Source organism: Talpa occidentalis, unplaced genomic scaffold, assembly GCF_014898055.3.
Source record: "Talpa occidentalis isolate TD23 unplaced genomic scaffold, MPIMG_talOcc4v2.1 talOcc4.9, whole genome shotgun sequence".
Classification (NCBI taxonomy): Eukaryota; Metazoa; Chordata; class Mammalia; order Eulipotyphla; family Talpidae; genus Talpa; species Talpa occidentalis.
This window is the reverse complement of record NW_023605305.1, coordinates 68,609,643-68,627,945: the sequence shown is the minus strand read 5'-3', so window position 1 is coordinate 68,627,945 and position 18,303 is coordinate 68,609,643. Positions and strand designations below refer to the sequence as shown.

The 18,303-nt window shown below is 41.6% G+C and overlaps 1 protein-coding gene across 3 annotated transcripts in view; it reads left to right on the top strand.

Moving 5' to 3' along the window:
- The window catches only part of THOC3 (THO complex subunit 3), a 75,323-nt gene extending 63,147 nt beyond the window's left edge, over positions 1–12,176 (top strand). For all 3 annotated transcript variants that reach the window (XM_054691069.1, XM_054691070.1, XM_037500211.2), the window contains 4 exons: positions 990–1,194; positions 2,478–2,639; positions 2,738–2,838; positions 11,604–12,176. In XM_054691069.1, the coding sequence (XP_054547044.1) occupies positions 990–1,194; positions 2,478–2,639; positions 2,738–2,838; positions 11,604–11,767 (632 nt within the window). In that variant the 3' untranslated portion in view covers positions 11,768–12,176. The remainder of the gene's footprint in view (positions 1–989; positions 1,195–2,477; positions 2,640–2,737; positions 2,839–11,603) is intronic.
- Positions 12,177–18,303: the final 6,127 nt, after the last annotated feature.

Sequence of the window (18,303 nt, the reverse complement as noted above, 5' to 3'; positions counted from 1 at the left end):
GCTGCGACATGTGGGTAGCTCCCTGGCCAGGGATCGAACTTGTGCTGCAGTGGCTGCAGATAGCTTCATAGGTTGCGTCTTAACCCCTTGCGCCACCAGGGAGGCCCTCTCCTAAATCTTGTGGTCACCTACTATATTGTATTGACTATGATGTCATCAATTATAAGAAATGCTAATAAATTTATGTGCCATTAGGAAAGAAAATAAAGCCTTCAGATAACCACGATACACCAAAAATCTTGAGATACATCTGGATGTATTTTAAGGTGCACTTGAGATAATAAAGTAGAAAATATTAATCTTGATATAGTTGAAGACATTTTAAATTGACTTGTTTAGTGCAGGTTAGAGGATTTTGTTGATGAGACACACTTGAATCTGGAGGTGAAGTGATGTGTGCTTTCCCTAAGTACACACTGGGGATGCATGGGGAATTTGGGCGGTGCATAGATGAACATTAAAATCTGATTAATGTCTACTAGGGAAAAAAAAATTAACTCATAGATTTTATTGCTAAGTTGAAGCTAAATTAAATAAAAAAAAAGTCACTTTTGAGAAAAATCTGAATAAAGACAAGTATAACTGTTAAATAGAACAAAAATTGCGAAAATGGGATGCACATGTCTGGGGTTTGGGAAATTCTGGTATAATATATAATTAGAGGCTGTGGAGCCAAATCTGGCTTTAAGTCTTGTCTGCCTTCATAACTTTGGCACTTTGCTTTATCTCCCTGTCTTCCATTTCTTCATCTGTAAAATGGGGATAATAAAGTGTCTGGTAGAGAAACACTGTGAGGAACAAATGGAAAAATTTGTAGATGAATGTGCTGGATTGATAGTTGCTGATCTATGGTGATAGTTCCGTTCCACTGACTGGGACCTTAAATGAATGAGCTCTGAAAGTAGCTCTGGTCTTTCTAGGATAACAAGATAAGCTTCTGAAGAATTATGGGTAAACGATTATCTTGCTGATCATATCTGGGTTCCCAGGGGAGAACATCAATATCTGCTGGAGTCCCGATGGGCAGACCATTGCGGTAGGCAACAAGGATGATGTGGTGACCTTTATTGATGCCAAGACACACCGTTCCAAAGCAGAAGAACAGTTCAAGTTTGAGGTTAATGAAATCTCCTGGAACAACGACAATAACATGTTCTTCCTCACAAATGGCAACGGCTGTATCAACATTCTTAGGTGAGGGGGTCGTCTTTTAGGGGACTGCCTCACCTTTGCACTGGTGCTGTGGTGGATGCAGACGTGAGTCTGAGGAGCTTAAGAGACAACTTGTAATAAAGAATCCTAACTTCTTTTCTGTAACTTTGAGCAAGGTGCCTTGTATTTTATGGAGTCCTCCAGTAAACCTCAGGGGGTTGATGCTTCTCATCACTCTCTTCTCCCCAAGTTTAGAGACTTATTTTATGTACTCCCCATTGGAAGCATTTCATGTTACAGTAATTGCATGTTACAGTCTAATCTTCCACTAGACTATAAAATCCAGGAGGGGAGGTACAATTTACTGTTGACTCCCTGATGCTTAGTCTTGAACCTGCTACACATTGTAAGGATCTCACTAGATAATTGTTTTCTAAATGAATGAAATTGTGGAATTGAAATTCAGGTCTGTCTGAGTCTGTTGTTTCTGTTGTACTGGGTGAGTAATGCAAGGCAGAGTAAAATAGGTTCTATAATAGAGGGACTGGGAGTTTGTTGTGGGCATTGCAAGTGAAGAAATTTATATTGACTGTGGGAGTTGCAGGTTGAAGGAGGTAACTGCTGAGCTTGATCTTGAAAGATTGGTTGAAAATTAAGAATGAGCAACAGGGGGTGGCACAATTGACCAAGCAGATGTGATTTAGCATGCTTGTAGGTCAGGGTTGCTGGGAAAAGTGGCAGATAAGGTACCCAATGAGAAGGCCTGAAAACGGGGATGGAGTTGAAATATAATTTGGGAGCAGATTATAAAAGGCCTGGAATTCTGTGCTTAGCAATATGAGTCTGTAGGTGGTGGGGATTAAGTTTTCTTACAAAGTCTTTTTACTAGAAAATGAAACATAGAAACCACGTAAAACAAATGTATAGTTCCTATTTATTCTAACTTACATGTATAAAACTTAACAGATACTTTATTATATTGTAGTTATTATTTGGGCTTTTTGATAATAATTGTGCTAGATATAAAAATTCTTGATTCATACTTTCTCGTGTATCTTAAATATGTTATTCCATTTTCTTTTGGCATATGGTGTTACTGTCAAAAATCTTTTTCATTAAAGTTTGTATGGTTGTTTACTGCTGTGTATTTTCAAGTTGGTTAGTCTGGGTTCATATTATCAGGTCTATGGTGTGACCTTTGAATGTGTTGTTTGAAGTCTTTTTATTTAGTGAAGTTACTTTGGTTTTCTTTTAGTTTTTCCCAATATTGTCTTAGCACCACGTCTTCTTCCCACAATTTATTTGCTACCTGTTTTGTTTCTCAGCTACCCAGAGCTGAAACCTGTGCAGTCCATCAATGCCCATCCCTCCAACTGCATCTGTATCAAGTTTGACCCCATGGGGAAGTACTTTGCCACAGGAAGTGCAGATGCTTTGGTCAGCCTCTGGGATGTGGATGAGTTAGTGTGTGTGCGGTGCTTTTCCAGGTAATCGATTGGATAAATTACTTTTACTTTATTTTTGCAGAAGCTGTGTCCTGTTCTTGCATTATTCTAAAGTCTCCTTTTTCTTCTCTATATTATAGGCTGGATTGGCCTGTGAGGACCCTCAGTTTTAGCCATGATGGGAAAATGCTGGCCTCAGCATCAGAAGATCATTTCATTGACATTGCTGAAGTAGAGACAGGTAGCTAAAGTCCTGGATGTATTAATAAGAATATCTCTAGCCATCAGGACTCCCTTGTCGAGTGTGTTCTCTCTGCTCCCTGTTCCTCTGCCATTATTAGCACAAAGGTATTGGTCTCCTTAAGACAAGTTTGTTTGTTATGACTCAGGTAATGAGGAAGCAAAGAGTTAGGAAAGAAAGGAGCAGCTCAGCAGGAAAGTAACTTAGGAAAGTATTTGGCATTTTCTAAACTTCTAATTCTTCCATCATAATGAAAATTTTAAAATACAAAAGTAACAAGAAGGGAAAAAGTATCATCTGGTCCTACCATGTAATGACCAGCTTTTTTTTAAAAAATATTTGTTTATTTATTTATACAAGCACTGGGTACAGTCAGAAGCGCGGGAGGGTGAGAGAATCCATCAGAGCCAGAGCGGGAAACAGAACAGGCAGACTGACGAAGAAATACATTGCTGAGGGGAGCAGCGGGTGAGACAGGAGAGGTCTGTCGCGCCATGTGGGACCCTTGCCAGTGGCCGGGGATTGAACCGGTGCTGCAGAGGCTGCGGGCAGCTTTGCAGCCCAGCTCTCAACTGCTGCGCCACCAGGGGAGGCCCTAATTACCACCTTTTTTTAAGTGTTTTATTTATTTATTTATTTGTTTGTTTATACATGCACTGGGTACAGTCAGAAGCGCGGGAGGGCGAGAGAATCCACCAGAGCCAGAGTGGGGAACAGAGCAGGCAGAAGGGCCGAAGTACACTGCTGAGGGGAGCAGCGGGCAGCAGGAGAGGTCTGCGCGCCATGTGGGACCCTCCTCCGGTGGCCGGGGAGCAGCCGGGGATTGAACCGGCACCGCAGAGGCTGTGGGCAGCTTCACAACCCAGCGCTCAACCGCTGCGCGACCGGGGAGGCCCTTTTAAGTGTTTTTTTTTTTAAGTGCCTATGTGTGAGCTTATATTTTGAAAAATAATTTAAGGAATTATTAAGTAGATGACTTGCTTTTTAAACAACAAAACAACATGCAAAGAGAGAAATGGGAGGAGAGCATTTTATGGAAGAATTTTCTTGGCTTTATTTATTTATTTATTTATTTATTTATTTTAATTTTGTTTTTATATTCCCCATACAATTGCGGCCCCCTTATTTTGACCCCAAGCCCTCCTTTCCCTGCCCCCCTCCCACCTTAGAGTGTCTCTGGTTCATAGTTGTTTGTTGATTTTGATTTTTACTTTCTTATAGTTATTCTTTTTCCTGGTCCCTTATTTAAGTTTTCTAGATTCCTGCTATGAGTGAGACCATCCGGTATTTTTCTTTTTCTTTCTGGCTTATTTCGCTGAGCATGATCCCTTCCAGCGCCATCCATGTTGCTGCAAATTGCATGTGTTTATCTTTTTTGAATGCCGAGTAATATTCCATGGTGTATATGTACCACATCTTCTTGATTCAGTCATCTATTTGTGGGCATTTGGGTTGTTTCCAAAGCTTAGCTATTGTAAACAGTGCTGCTATAAACATAGGGGTGCAGGTGCTCTTTGGAATTGATGTTTTTGTGTCCTTTGGGTAAATACCTAGGAGTGGAATTGCTGGATCCTATGGAAGCTCTATGTTTAGTAGGTCAAGAAATCTCCACACAGCTCTCCATAGTGCTTGGACCAGTTTGCACTCCCACCAACAGTGCAGGAGAGTTCCTTTTTCTCCACACCCTCGCCAACATTTGTTGTTGCTAGTTTTTTTAATGTGTGCCATTCTTACTGGTGTAAGATGGTATCTCATGGTAGTTTTGATTTGCATTTCCCTGATTACAAGTGATGTTGAACATTTTTTCATATGCCTGTTGGCCATTTGCATTCCCTCTTCAGAGAAGTTTCTTTTTAGCTCTTCTGCCCATTTTTTGACTGGATTATTTTCTGTTTTTGTTGCGTCTCATCAGCTCTTTGTAGATTTTTGTTATCAGTCCTTTATCATTAGTGTTGTGTGCAAAAATGTTCTCCCAGTTGGTGGGGTTTCTCTTTGTTTTTGTTATTGTCTCTTTTGCTGTGCAGAAGCTCTTTAATTAGATGTAGTCCCAGCTGTTTATCTTTGCCTTCACTATCACTGCTTTGGGTGATGTGTCTGTAAAGATGTCTTTGATGTACATATCATTTAGTGTTTTGCCTATATTTCCTTCTATGTATTTTATGGGTTCAGGTCTTATGTCTAGTTCTTTAATCCATTTTGAGTTGGTTTTTGTGTATGGTATGAGGTAGTAGTCAAGCTTCATTCTTTTGCATGTAGCGACCCAGTTTTCCCAGCACCATTTATTGAACAAACTTTCTTTGCTCCAATGCATAGTCTTTGCTCCTTTGTCAAAGATTAGTTGACCATATATCTGTGGGTTTATTTCTGGATTTTCTATTCGATTCCATTGGTCTGTGTGTCTGTTCTTGTTCTAATACCATGCAGTTTTGATGATATGGCTTTGTAGTATAGTTTGAAGTCTGGGAGTGTGATGCCTCCATTCCCTTCTTTTTTTTTTCAGGAGAGCTTTGGCTATTCTGTGTTTTTGGTGATTCCATATGAATTTCATCAATAATTGTTCTATTTCTTTGAAGAATGACACTGAAATTTTTATTGGAATAGCATTGAATCTGTATATTGCTTTTGGTAGGATGGACATTTTAATAATGTTTATTCTTCCAATCCATGAGCAGGGGATGTCTTTCCATTTCCTTGTGTCTTCTTCTATTTCTTTTAACAGTGTTTTATAGTTTTCTTTGTATAGGTCCTTTACCTCTTTTGTTAAATTTATTCCCAAGTATTTGATTTTTTTTGTTTTGATAATAAAAGGGATGGTCATTTTGATTTCTTCTTCTTCAGATTTATTGTTTGTGTATAGGAAGGCTATTGACTTGCATGTTGATTTTGTATCCTGCCACTTTGCTGAACTGATTGATGAGTTGAATTAGTTTTTCTGTGGAGTTTTTGGGGTTCTCTATGTATATTATATCATCTGCAAATAGTGATAGTTTGACTTATTCTTTTCCTATTTGGATTCCTTGTATGTCTTTCTCTTGTCTTATTGCTCTGGCTAGGACTTCCAGTATTATATTGAAAAGTAGTGGTGAGACTGGACATCCTTGTCTTGTTCCAGATCTTAATGGGAATGCTTTCAGCTTTTTGCCATTGAGAATGATACTGGCTGTTGGCTTGTCATAGATGGCCTTTATGATGTTGAGGTATGTTCCTTGTATCCCAAGAATTTCAAGGGCTTTTATCATGAATGGGTGTTGCACTTTGTCTAAAGCTTTCTCACATCTATTGATATTATCATTTGGTTTTTATATTTCTTTTTGTTGATGTGTTGGATAATGTTGATTGATTTTCGGATGTTGAACCATCCTTGTGTCCCTGGAATGAATCCTACTCGGTTGTGGTGAATTATCTTATGGATATATTGTTGGATTCTGATAGCTAAAATTTTATTGAGGATTTTTGCATCAGTGTTCATTAGGGAGATTGGCCTGTAGTTTTCTTTTTTTGTGTTGTCCTTGTTCGGTTTTGGGATTAGTGTAATGTTGGCTTCATAGAACGTGTTTGGTATTATCCCTTCCTTCTCAATTTTTTGGAAGAGTTTGTGAAGGATAGGCACTAATTCGTCTCTGAATGTTTGGTAGAATTCATTTGTAAATCCATCAGGTCCTGGACTTTTGTTTTTGGGGAGGTTTTTGATTACCATTTCAATTTCGCTGCTTGTAATTGGTCTGTTTAGGTGTTCTATTTCTTCTTTATCCAGTTTTGGGTGATTGTAGAGTTGTAGGAATTTGTCCATCTCCTCTAGATTGTTGAACTTGTTTCCATATAACTGTTCATAGTAGTTACTGATTATTCTTTTGATTTCTGCTGTGTCCGTTGTGATTTCTCCTCTTTCATTTATGATCCTGTTTATTTGTGCTTTCTCCCTTTTTTCCTTTGTGAGCCTGGCTAGGGGTTTGTCTATTTTTTTTATTTTTTCGAAGAACCAGCTCTTGGTTTCATTGATCTTTTGGATTGTTTTTTTAGTTTCGATTTCATTTATTTCTGCTTTGGTTTTTATTATTTCTTTTCTTCTACTGGTTTTGGGGTTTTTTTTGTTGTTCTTTTTCTAGATCTTTAAGCTTCGAGATTGGGTTGTTTCTTTGAGTTCTTTCTTATTTCTTGATGTGAGCCTCTATTGCTATGTATTTTCCTCTTATTACTGCTTTTGCTGCATCCCATACATTTAGGAAATCGGTGTCCTCCTTGTCATTCAATTCAAAGAATTTTTTAATTTCTTCTTTGATCTCCTCGTTAGTCCAGTGGTCTTCCAGCAGTGTGGTTTTCAATCTCTATGAGGCAGGAGAGTTCCTTGCCTTCTTTTTATAGTTTATTTCTAGTTTGATGCCTTCATGGTCAGAAAAGATGGTTCGTATGATTTCAATCTTGGTGTATCTGTTGATGTTTGTCTTGGGTCCCAGTATGTGATCGATCCTGGAGAATGATCCGTGTGCACTTGAGAAAAATGTGTACTCAGATTTTTTGGGGTTTAGTGTTCTATAGATGTCTGTTAAGCCCAAGCGCTCTAGATCCTTATTTAGAGCTTTAGTGTCTTTGCTTATTTTTTGTTTCATTGATCTATCCATTGTTGATAGTGGTGTGTTGAAGTCTCCCACTATGTATGTGTTTTCTCTGATGTCTGTTTTCAGAGATGACAATAGTTGTCTGATATATTTTGGTGCTCCTTCGTTTGGTGAATATATGTTAATGAGTGTTATTTCTTCTTGAAGTATTGTCCCCTTGATCATAATGTAGTGACCGTTGGGGTCTCTTTTTAGCTTTTTGAGTTTGAAATCTGTTTTATCTGATATAAGTATAGCTGTTCCTGCTTTCTTTTTTGGTCCATTTGCTTGTAGGATTGTTTTCCATCCTTTAACTTTGAGTCTATTTTTATCTTTTGTGGCTAAATGTGTTTCCTGGAGACAGCAAAATGTTGGGTTTTGTTTCTTAACCCAGCCTGTGACTCTGTGTCTTTTTATTGAAGAGTTTAGTCCATTTACATTTAGAGTTAATATTGATATGTTAGAATCTGTATTTGCCATTGTGTTTGTCTTTCCTTTGATTTTATTTATTCTTTTAATAACTTTTTTTTTTTTTTTTTTGCCTTCTTTCGTTGTTATTCGTCCCTCTGAGGTTCTGGCTTTAGGACTCCTTGTAGTATTTTTTGGAGTGGGGGTTTATTCGTAATGAAATTCCAGAGTTTCTGTTTGTCTCGGAAGGTCCTTATTCTTTCTTCATAGAGGAAGGAGAGCTTTGCGGGAGAGAGTATTCTTGGTTGGCATCTGTTTTCTTGGAGTCTGTTGACTATGTCCCTCCACTCTCTCCTTGCACGTAGTGTTTCTTCGGAGAAGTCTGATGTCAGTCTGATTGGTTTTCCTTTGAATATTACCTGTTTCTTCCCTCTTGTCAGCTTCATTATTTTTTCCTTGTCCTGGATTCTTGGGAACTTTACTATTATGTGTCTTGCTGTATTTTCCCTTTTGTTGTGGAAGTTTGGTGTTCTTGCTTTTATTTTTTAATGTACTTTATTGTTTTTGGAAATATGTATTACTTTAGGAGAAGAAGCTAGAGATAACATGAATGAAGAAGGTAAATAACTTGAAATTCTGCAACTTCACAAATGCCACTGTTGATAATGCTCACTGTGATGAGTGCGGGCCAACCAGCTTGACAGGTGACTTATGTGGCCCTAAGTTCATGTGATGCATGGCCGCTTTCCTGCTGCCCCGGGGCCCACCTGCCCCTACTATAGGATACTACAGCTTTTTCCACGGCAATGACTACTGAGCAGTACAGTTGCTTTTAGTGGGCTTAGAAGTCCCCATTGAATAAACTAGTGTCTGCTGAACTATGCCAGTGTATACTTAAGCTGCCCAACTATTAGGGGGCTTCTGACCCTGGCACCATTATAAGTAATGCTGTGACTAGTACCCCTTACCTCATTTTACTTGTGTTTTGCCTTTTGAATAAACCATTGAAGTGAGAATACTTAGTCCAAAGTGTTCATATTTTGTGAAGGATCAAACCACACCACAGATAGGTCATTGCAGTATTTGCTGTAAGTAGCAGTGAATGCATGTTTGTTTTTTCCTGTGCCATCTTTGTGCAGGCTTCTCTTAATTACCTGTTTCAATTAATGCAGATATGGGTTACTTCACACATCAAATGTGGCTGTATTACTTTTCTAAATGGTTTAGACAAATACGTGTTGGCTTTATTTTTCATCTTCTGTTAAAGATTAAAAGCAAGATGAATGTCAAAGTAAAGCACAATTACAGTATTTACAGTATTGTTTCATGCATAAATGGGAAGCAGTCAACATTTTTATTAGGTTAGATCAAGTAAATAAGTTGTGTGCCCTCATGTTATGTGCCAAGAGAAAGACATAGCCCTATATATGCTGAAGTGGAACTCTGCAAGACATGTCAGTGAATGCAAATCAGCTAGCAAGTCAGCACGTGTGATGTGTTCTCATATCAGTAAATAACCTGAGGCTCACGATGTGGAAAAACATGTGGAAGACTTCTGAGAGACTTGTAAGATTGGGAGAAGATTGAGATAGAAGAAAAGGATAAATTTAAATTAAAATTATTTATTACTGAAATCGGTTGAACAAAATTTAAAAACTAGGTACATTTCAAGGACTTGGTAACCACTTGTTGCCAGTAGCTTCTGTATTGGACAGCACAGGTGGAGAACATTTCCTTCACAGAACTCTTTATTGTACAGTGCTGCTCTCTATTCTTATATTATTTGAATTTTATGCAGTAAACATTTCTTCATCTATTTTTTTTTAAGGATTTATTTATTTATACAAGGACTGAGGTATAGGTCAGAGGTGAGGGAGGATGAGAGAATTCACCAGAGACAGAGCGAGGAGCAGAACAGGCAGACAGACCAAAGACACTGCTGAGGGGAGCAGTGGGCAAGGCAGGAGAGGTCTGCTGTGCCATGTGGGAATCTCCTTGTCCGGCTGGGAATGGAACCTGTGCTGCAGAGGCTGCGGACAGCTTCACAGCGCAGTGCTCAACCCGCTGCTTCACCAGGAAGGCCCTTTTATCTATTTTTTTTAAAGATTATTTATGCATATAAGAACTAGGGTACAGTCCAGAGATTTGGGGAGTAAGAGGATTCACCAGAGACAAAGTGGGGAACAGAACAGGCAGACTGACTGAAACAGGGGAGCGGTGGGTGAGACAGGAGAGGTCTGCTGCAGCATGTTGATTGCTCCCTGGCCGGGGCTCGAACTCATGCTGCAGTGGCTGTGGATAGCTTCACAGGCTGCATCTTAACCCCTTGCGCCACCAGGGAGGCCCATGTCTTCATATAGTTTGTAAAGTGAGAGAAGTATATGCTCATTGTAGACTATTTGGAAAATGCTGACAAATACAAAGAAGAAATGAACACTATTACACTGGCCCATAATTTAGACATAACCATTGCATATGTTTCCTTCCAGTCTTTTTCTTTCTCTATTTTTAATGCTGTTGGGATCATGTATTAGATATGATTTTTAATGGCTAAATGTAAAACAAAGTAAGGCATAATTTTAGTTCCTGATAGCTCCTAGAGCAGAATCTCATCTTAACACGGTCCACATGTTTTCACCTTTTCAGACACCCCATACACATGGCATTGGTCTAGTGGAATTTGGATGGTCTGGAATAGCACTCTTAGTCTCACAGTTGGCACTTCGTTTATTATGAAAGATTCAGCTTCCCAGTAAACTCTCAAGTTTTAAAATTTATGATGCTATATAGATATTTGGGCCATTTTAGAGGGCCTTTTAATGTCCTTGGTTTTATTGAACTGTATAAATTTCCTTGTCTGAACTAATTTAATAAGAGATGACATGGAGTTAAAGGCCTAAAGAGAATTGAGAAAGACATTCTTTATGTCTGTGAACTCAGAAATTTGCTCAGACATAGAGCTGTGGACTGCCAGATGCTAGCCTCATGAAGAGTAGTTAACCGTCCCTGAAATGGGCTTTGTTAAGAAAAAATAGAATCTCCTCCCTGACACATATATAAATACATATATTTTAAAGCAGGTTTACTGAAGTATAATTCACGTCTGTTGACAGTTTGAAGTGTATTATTCAGTGTATTCTACTTTTTAAAATTGATACCACACTGTAAATATTTTAATACATTAATATTAAACCTAAGGTTGAAAAAAGTAGTTAAGCAGGACTAAACAAATAACAGCTTTGAAAAAATGATGCTGAATTTCAACAATAGGAGGAATTTTTTGAAAAAAGAAACCTATTTGCAAAACCCTGGTTTAATGGTAAGATTTGTGGTTCTAGACACAGATTGCCTTCATGTGTTGACTCTGCTGCTTCCTTAAAGTGTCACTTAGCTGTTATGGCACCTGCTCTTCATAAAGTGAGGTTTAAAATCATTGCTTGCCTTGATGGATTGTCATTATACTTTCTTGGAGTAAAGTATAATCCACCTGATTGTATTACAGTATTGCCATCACTATTTCCAGGGAGTGTCGAATAGGGGTTCGGGGCAGAGGCTCTTTAACCTGTGTTCTGATTCTGATCTGCCATCTGCTGGCATATGACCCCTCTGTGCCTCAGTGTTCTCTGTAAAATAGGGTACTATTGCACCTACCTCTAGACCTATTCATAGTATTTACTGACTTAAGTAAGTACTTAGGTAAGTACTTAGTGAATGTTTTTTCTATTAACATATTGATTGCTTTCTCTGTATTGGTTTTTACAGGAGACAAGCTATGGGAGGTGCAGTGTGAGTCCCCGACCTTCACTGTGGCTTGGCACCCCAAGAGGCCTCTGCTGGCATTTGCCTGTGATGACAAAGATGGCAAATATGACAGCAGCCGGGAAGCAGGGACTGTGAAGCTGTTTGGGCTTCCTAATGATTCCTGATAGGGGACCTGGCATAGGGAGAGGGGGCCCTTTGTCTTCTGTATAATTGGTTTGGCTTGTTCTTTTAGAATTGGGCACATGAAGTATTTATAAATTGGTATAGTTATAAAAGTCTTGTTCACACTGCCCATTCCAGTTTTCTTGCTATGTGCTACGTTAGCTATTCCCATTCTTTCCCTCCCACGTGGAGGGCTCTGCTGTGTACTGATGATAGCTGTACATCTTGTGCTCGTGGGTTTCCTGTCCTGTCCTTTGGTGGACTTTGTTGGGCTTACTTCTGTTGGTTTTGGGGCTGGGTGAGGAAGGATGAGATGGGGATGGAGCTTTTTCATAACTGAAAAAATATATATATAACTGAGAATTGAGCATTTAATAAAATTGACTTTAATTATGGGGCTTCTAAAATGGTGTCTTTATTAGTTTTTACTATGCAGGGAGATTGTTAGAGTTTTGCATTTTTTAAAAAATAACTAGAATTTAAAGGTTCTAGTTTCAATGTTCTAAGCAAGAACTCTGTACAATGCAGAGACAGTACTTGACATGCATGGGCAATAGCATCTGTAAAGTAATCTGATTATGGGTGTACATGTGTGCCTGGCCTCTTGTGTCAAGGATCTGTAGGTAAGATGTTTATGATAAATACCGAAACCCCCAGTAAATACAAATAAATACAAAATCTTCATAAGATATAGGATAGTAAGTCAAGACCTAGGACATTAAAATAGAAATATGCCAAGAGTAGGGACCTAATGGAATGATTGAGCAAGAACTCTGGCTCTCTGCTCCCTGATAGCAGAGTGAAGAATGGGATAAGCAGGTAATTCTTACTAAAATGAAAAGCACATGCTCAGGGAAATCAAAGCTTTATTAGCTCTTAAACTGCAAAAGAAATGACTCACTTAGGGGCTTGTTACCTGGGAGCAATACCTTGATTTTTATTATACTTAATGTATTTTGACATTAGAAAAGTAGAAATGTACCAGAGTAAGTGATGTTTGTGGACATTTTTAGAAAAAGCAAATAAGCGAAAGTAATCCAAGAACTACCACTATTAACATTTTGGTGTACATCTCCCTTGGAGTTTTCCTGTGCTTATATTTATACATGAAAACCTGTTTATATAAAATCTCCAGGGGTAGAGAAATCACATAGAGCTAAATCATAGAAGGTGCTTAGCACCATTTTGGGCAGTATTATAAACAGTGAGTCTCAGTAGACATTTTTATTTATGGGGCATTCCCTCCCTGTCTGGTACAGTAATGAGCACTGCTAGATTGTGCGGCAGCCTTCTGTGGTGGATATGATCACCATTTTACTACTTAAGGGAGTTTTAACTCATTGTTATTAACTGGCAGAGTTTAGTTTAAACAGATCTGACAGTACTCACATCGAGGTTTGCTTCAAAGCCCATTTGCCATCTGTAAGGTGGCTGTTATGTTTGCATTCACCATAGGCTCTGAGCAGTGGACTCGAGGCCTAGGCCCTGTGGACTGAGTAAGCCTACTTTTCAGGCTCAGTACTGTTCACTCCAGTGCTGGAATAGCCTCTGCCTCCTACTTGCTGAAGAGTCTTTTCATTTGCAGACTAACCCGTCACTTCATTATGGCAGAAGTTCACTACCAAGTCACCAGGATTCAATTCCAGCATGTGGTTTCTTGCTTCGCAGTTATCTGTCATCACTGTGTTTGATGCTGTTTGTTTATCCCCCCCTAGCATTGGAACCACATGCCAGGAGTTGGTCTGGGTCCTTGATCTACTCTTGATCGATTCCTTCCTCTTTGAACCTGTGGATTTTTTTCTCCAGGTTCTTGTAACAATGTGTGCCAGCTGTCACTTAAAAAAGAGATTTGTTGCTTTCAATGAGTGGGAGACATCTCTGCGAGCAAGAGCTCTGGGGTATGGCCGCACTCACTGTCTGTCAAGATCTCACTGACATCCCTGTGCCTTGGCTTTGGAGTCCCAGAAGAGCTCGGAAGACTGGTCCTTCCTGAAGAAATGACATAATTTGTCAGTTGAGTGAGATTTTTAGTGAAAGAGTAGAAAGGAGCCATTCAGAATCCCACCTGGCTCTTTATTCCTCAGTCAGACATGTCATACGCCTAACTACTGTAAACACCGGCAAACTAGAAGTGGGTGTGAGGCCTGCTCTGAGCTGGTCTTCAGTCAGCAGGGAGCGTCTGGGATTTCCTGTTTGAAAGATACATCCCATTCCCTAAGGATTAGTATTAAAGGAGTCCTGTATCTCAGAGGGAGATGTGGGGATACATCTAAGAGTGCCTTACATACTTGGGAAACTCCTATATGTTGTCCCACCTAAAGTGCAGTGGAAATAACAGATTTCCTACGAGCAGAACTGAATTTGAATCCTGGCTCCAACATTGATTGATTGATCTGAACCTACTTCCTCATCCATAAAGTGGGGATGATGAATCCTCTTTTCACGTACTTAGGGGAATCCTGAGAGCATGGCCATCCCACAGGAGACAGGCTTCACACCTTCCCCAGGGGGCAGGGCAGCTTCTAAGGAGCACACAGGTCCTGGCCACAGGGAGGCAGCACAGGCCATCAGCTTGCTTGGCTCTCAACCCCAGGGCTGAGCCCGCTGCTCATCATTCCAGGGGTGGGTGCTGAGAAGGGAGGAGGCTTATCCACCACGTGGGCATGGTGGGAGGCTGGGAGGAGCACTTGACATCTGCCTGTCTGTTTGGGCCCCTGCTGGATACGTGTGTGCATGTGAACAAGTGGAGCCTGTCAGAACTGTGGCCTGCAGAGGGGAAGTGGTGAGGAGGAGGGTGAAGCTCTTGTTAGCTGAGGCTGCTGGGGAGGGATGGCGAGGACGTGGGCTCAGGAGGTGACTGGGGCAGAGAACAGGTGAGAGTGCTGCGGCCTGGAGCAGAGCCGAGGTGGTCGTGTCCTGGGATGTGGAGAGGGTCAGGTGGAGACTGAGATGGGGCTCCAGAGAAAGGCTGGCCCAAGCGCCTTTGCACTGGTTACTCTTATGGCCTGGTGAACAGGGACGCCACTTGTTCTGTGTCACTAACTGGAAGACTTCTGCTACCAGGAGGGGCAGTTTGCTTATGTTGATAATATCGATACTAATAGTAAGCTTTTGAGGCATTTCAAATGTTTGGCACATTGTGGATATCCAATAAATAGCTGTTCTGTATAGGTATTAAAACTATAGCTATGTGCTGTAGTATACACCTTACCTTACCTCATGTACCTAAGTTTATCATATTTTGTGCAAAAGGGAGGGATTTCAAACAATGTAATGTAACTTTTTTTAAAAAGAGAGGAATGTGACTCCTCAGCTTATTTATTTTTTTTATATCCAAAGGGCAGTTTTATTATAAAAAAGGGAAGGAAAGTAAAGGAAATTTGTACAGACACAAGTGGGCAGAAAGAGCTGCCCCTGGAAGGGGTAGGTTTATTAAAAGAGATGTCTGCATCGTCAGGCAGGCGTGAGAAATGCTTACTTTGTTTTTTATTGTAATGCCCATTCATAGAGCTAAGGTCCTTTATTAATATTTAGGATTTAGGGATTCAAAATTGAGAACTATTTAACCATATTTTCTGGCACCTTACATATTTGGAATTATTGGTGACATGGAGCCACACGGGATGAACTTCAGGGCATCCAGCACCTCAGCCTTCCCCTCTGTAGGAGGAGCAGGCAGAGTGTGGAAATGTGCCCACCAGACCAGCGATGTCACAGCGACAGTCACTGGCACAGCTTGTGTGGCGGCAACACCACCACGCCCCTCTTCTGATAATTAGTTAATTACTCTTGGGATTGCCAAGAACATGTTGCTCAAGTCCCCTTGTTTCCTTGGCCCCTCCTGGTGAGGGGACTGGAATGCAGGCGAGGCAGTGGCATAGATGCAGCCACATCTGCCCAGACATCTAAGGATGTCCCGAGGACCCCTGGGGACCTGGGCTGGGCATAGGCCGATCTACCTGGTCGTCAGCTGTGCCCAGAGTGGGGACTGAAGTCGATTGGGAAAACGCTTCTCTCCTGAAATGAGGTCTCACCATGGAGTTCAGACTGCAGGGACCAGACCTGGGATTATTGAGCAGTCATGACCCGTGTCTCCTTCAAAAGAGAGGCTGAAGTGCTTTGTTGAACATGTTGCAGAGAGCAAGCCTCCCGCCCTCTTTGTAGAAAGGAATCTTGGTTGCACTTGTACTTCCCAGACATGGGACTCTCCTCTGAGGATGGACATTGTACAGGGGAGAGGGAAGAGCAGACTAGCGGCCTAGCGGGCCTACTTGGCAGTGAAACTGAGGTTCCTGGGGGGTAGGGCACTGGTCAAAGGGTCAGTGGTTGAGTTGGAAGCCCATGTTCTTCCACAGTGTCGTGCCCTGCACATGTGTCTCCAAGCCCAGCTGTTCAGACCATGCAGGGTGTAGTGGAAGCACAGCCACAGACGCCCAGGCCTGGGGGCCTGAGGAGTGGCTGACACCCACACTGGGTGTCTCTGGTGCTCTGTGGCAAGGCTGTGGCCATGCTGATGGGCAGAAACCTGAGAAGAGAAGGCATGGCTTGGTGAACTGAAGGGAAGTAACATAGGAAGGGCAGTTAGGTTGATTCATTCCACCAGTCACTACCATGTTCCCTGTCCAGTCCTGGACTGGGTGCTGAGGGTGCACATGGGAAGACCAGCCAGTCTCTGCCCGAGGAGCCCACAGTCTGGTGTGGAGATGGTGACAGTGCAGCATGATGATGGTTTTATAAAAGAGTAAGTCAGATGGAGTCTCTCCCGTGCCAGTAACATGGCAGTAGCTTCCCAATGAACTTTCCCTATCTGATCTCCCAGGTATGTGCTCTTCAGCCGGCGGTCTTAATTTACCTCTCCTTTAATCTTCCTCATCCCATAGCTTGATCTCTTCTCACTTGCTGTATGTTCATTCAGCTGACTTCTGACAATTAGAAGTTATTCATTTATTTGCTTCTGGCGTGATCATCTTCTTAACTAATTTATTAGAACCTGTCCTGACATGTTTACTGTATTCTCTTGCCCTGTACCCAGCACTACCCATCAGGTGCTCAAGAAAATTTACAAAATAAATGAAATCATGGAAAGTTGTTAGCAGTTTGGATAGAATGCAAACCAGCCTGTTATTACTTGCTTTTGAGGAGGAGTGGGAGGTGGCGGGGAGAGCGGAAAGGGGCAGGAGCAAGGTAGTGGGGAGTTAGCAAAGGTAGAGCCTGCATTAAGCCTCGTGACCCAGAGAGGTAGGTGTGTTGCCCACAATCCACAGTTCATGAAACAGGCTTAGGTTCATTTCCTTCCTCAAATGATTCTAAACCTCTATAGAGAAACAGCTTCTAAACATCTGTGTGAGGATCCAAAGTCCTGGTCCTTGCAAGTAGCTCAGTTTTTCTCAGCACTGCTGTACACACTGGAACCACCCACCTATTCAGACCCCACCCTGGCCAGACTTCCCTGGGAGTTCTAACATCCGTGGTGGCTGAGAATCACCCACAGAGCTTGATAAAGCTGATGTTGCTGGTTCTTACCCTTTGTTTTCAGTTCCTTACAGTGAGGTGGGATGGGGGACTGGAGCATTTGGAGTTTTAGCAGATTCCTAGTGGATGCCCCAGGACTGCTTAGGTACAGGTTCTGCTGAGTTTAAACATTGGAACTTCTGCATATAGCTATCTACATGGGTTTGGCCAAGTCCTCTAACCCACAGGAATCTCCATTTCCTTCTCTGTATATGAGAAGCTAACCACCTCCAAAGATGTGAGAAGGCAATGAAATAGTGTGTGTTAAGTCTACAGTCAACATTCAGTAAGTTGTTTTGCTATGTTTATTAGTAACAGGGAGTAGGCTGTTGCAGAAGTGCAAGAGAAAGGTTAAGGGGAGGCAGAACCAGGCTAGTGGCGGAGGAGGAGGGGAGCTGGTTTTTCTCAGTCTCCAGACCCTGTGATTCTCGACTTCATGGGAGAAGTTTTAACCTAATCATTACTTCCAGTCCTTGCAACTCAGTTACAAACTGCCCATAGGTCCCTATCTGGCCACCAGAGGGCGGTAGTGTCAAAGCCTTACAGGTTAGGCTGCACGCTGGAAGGCTGGAGCCCTGTGTGCATTCAGCCCCTATTCCTGTTCTGAAGCCTAACTGTGTGTTTGCATTGGGCTCTCCCCGCCCTCTCTCCTTGTTCTGTGGACTTGCTGACGTTTTTTGAAAAACACTTCGCATCGCAGGGCACCTCTGAGTCCCTGCTTGTCTTGTGGCCCAGGATTAGCCGTGGCTGAAGCATCCCGCTTTCTGGCAGCTGTGTTTATTTCTCAAGGGCACAGGCAGAGCAGAACAAGAGGGCCTGCACCCTGCAACTCAGCAGAGCCTAAGGTGAACCACAGTTGCTCTTCTGTGAGTTTAAAACTTGGGGTCTGTTCCAAGTTACCTTCCTCCCCTGCTCCCCAACCATGGTCTGGTCTGTGCCCTTTGATCCTGTAGGTGGAGATATAAAGGGAATTTCAAATCTTTAATCTATTTTGAAGGCTGACTGGAAGCAGGGCTTTCTAGCGACC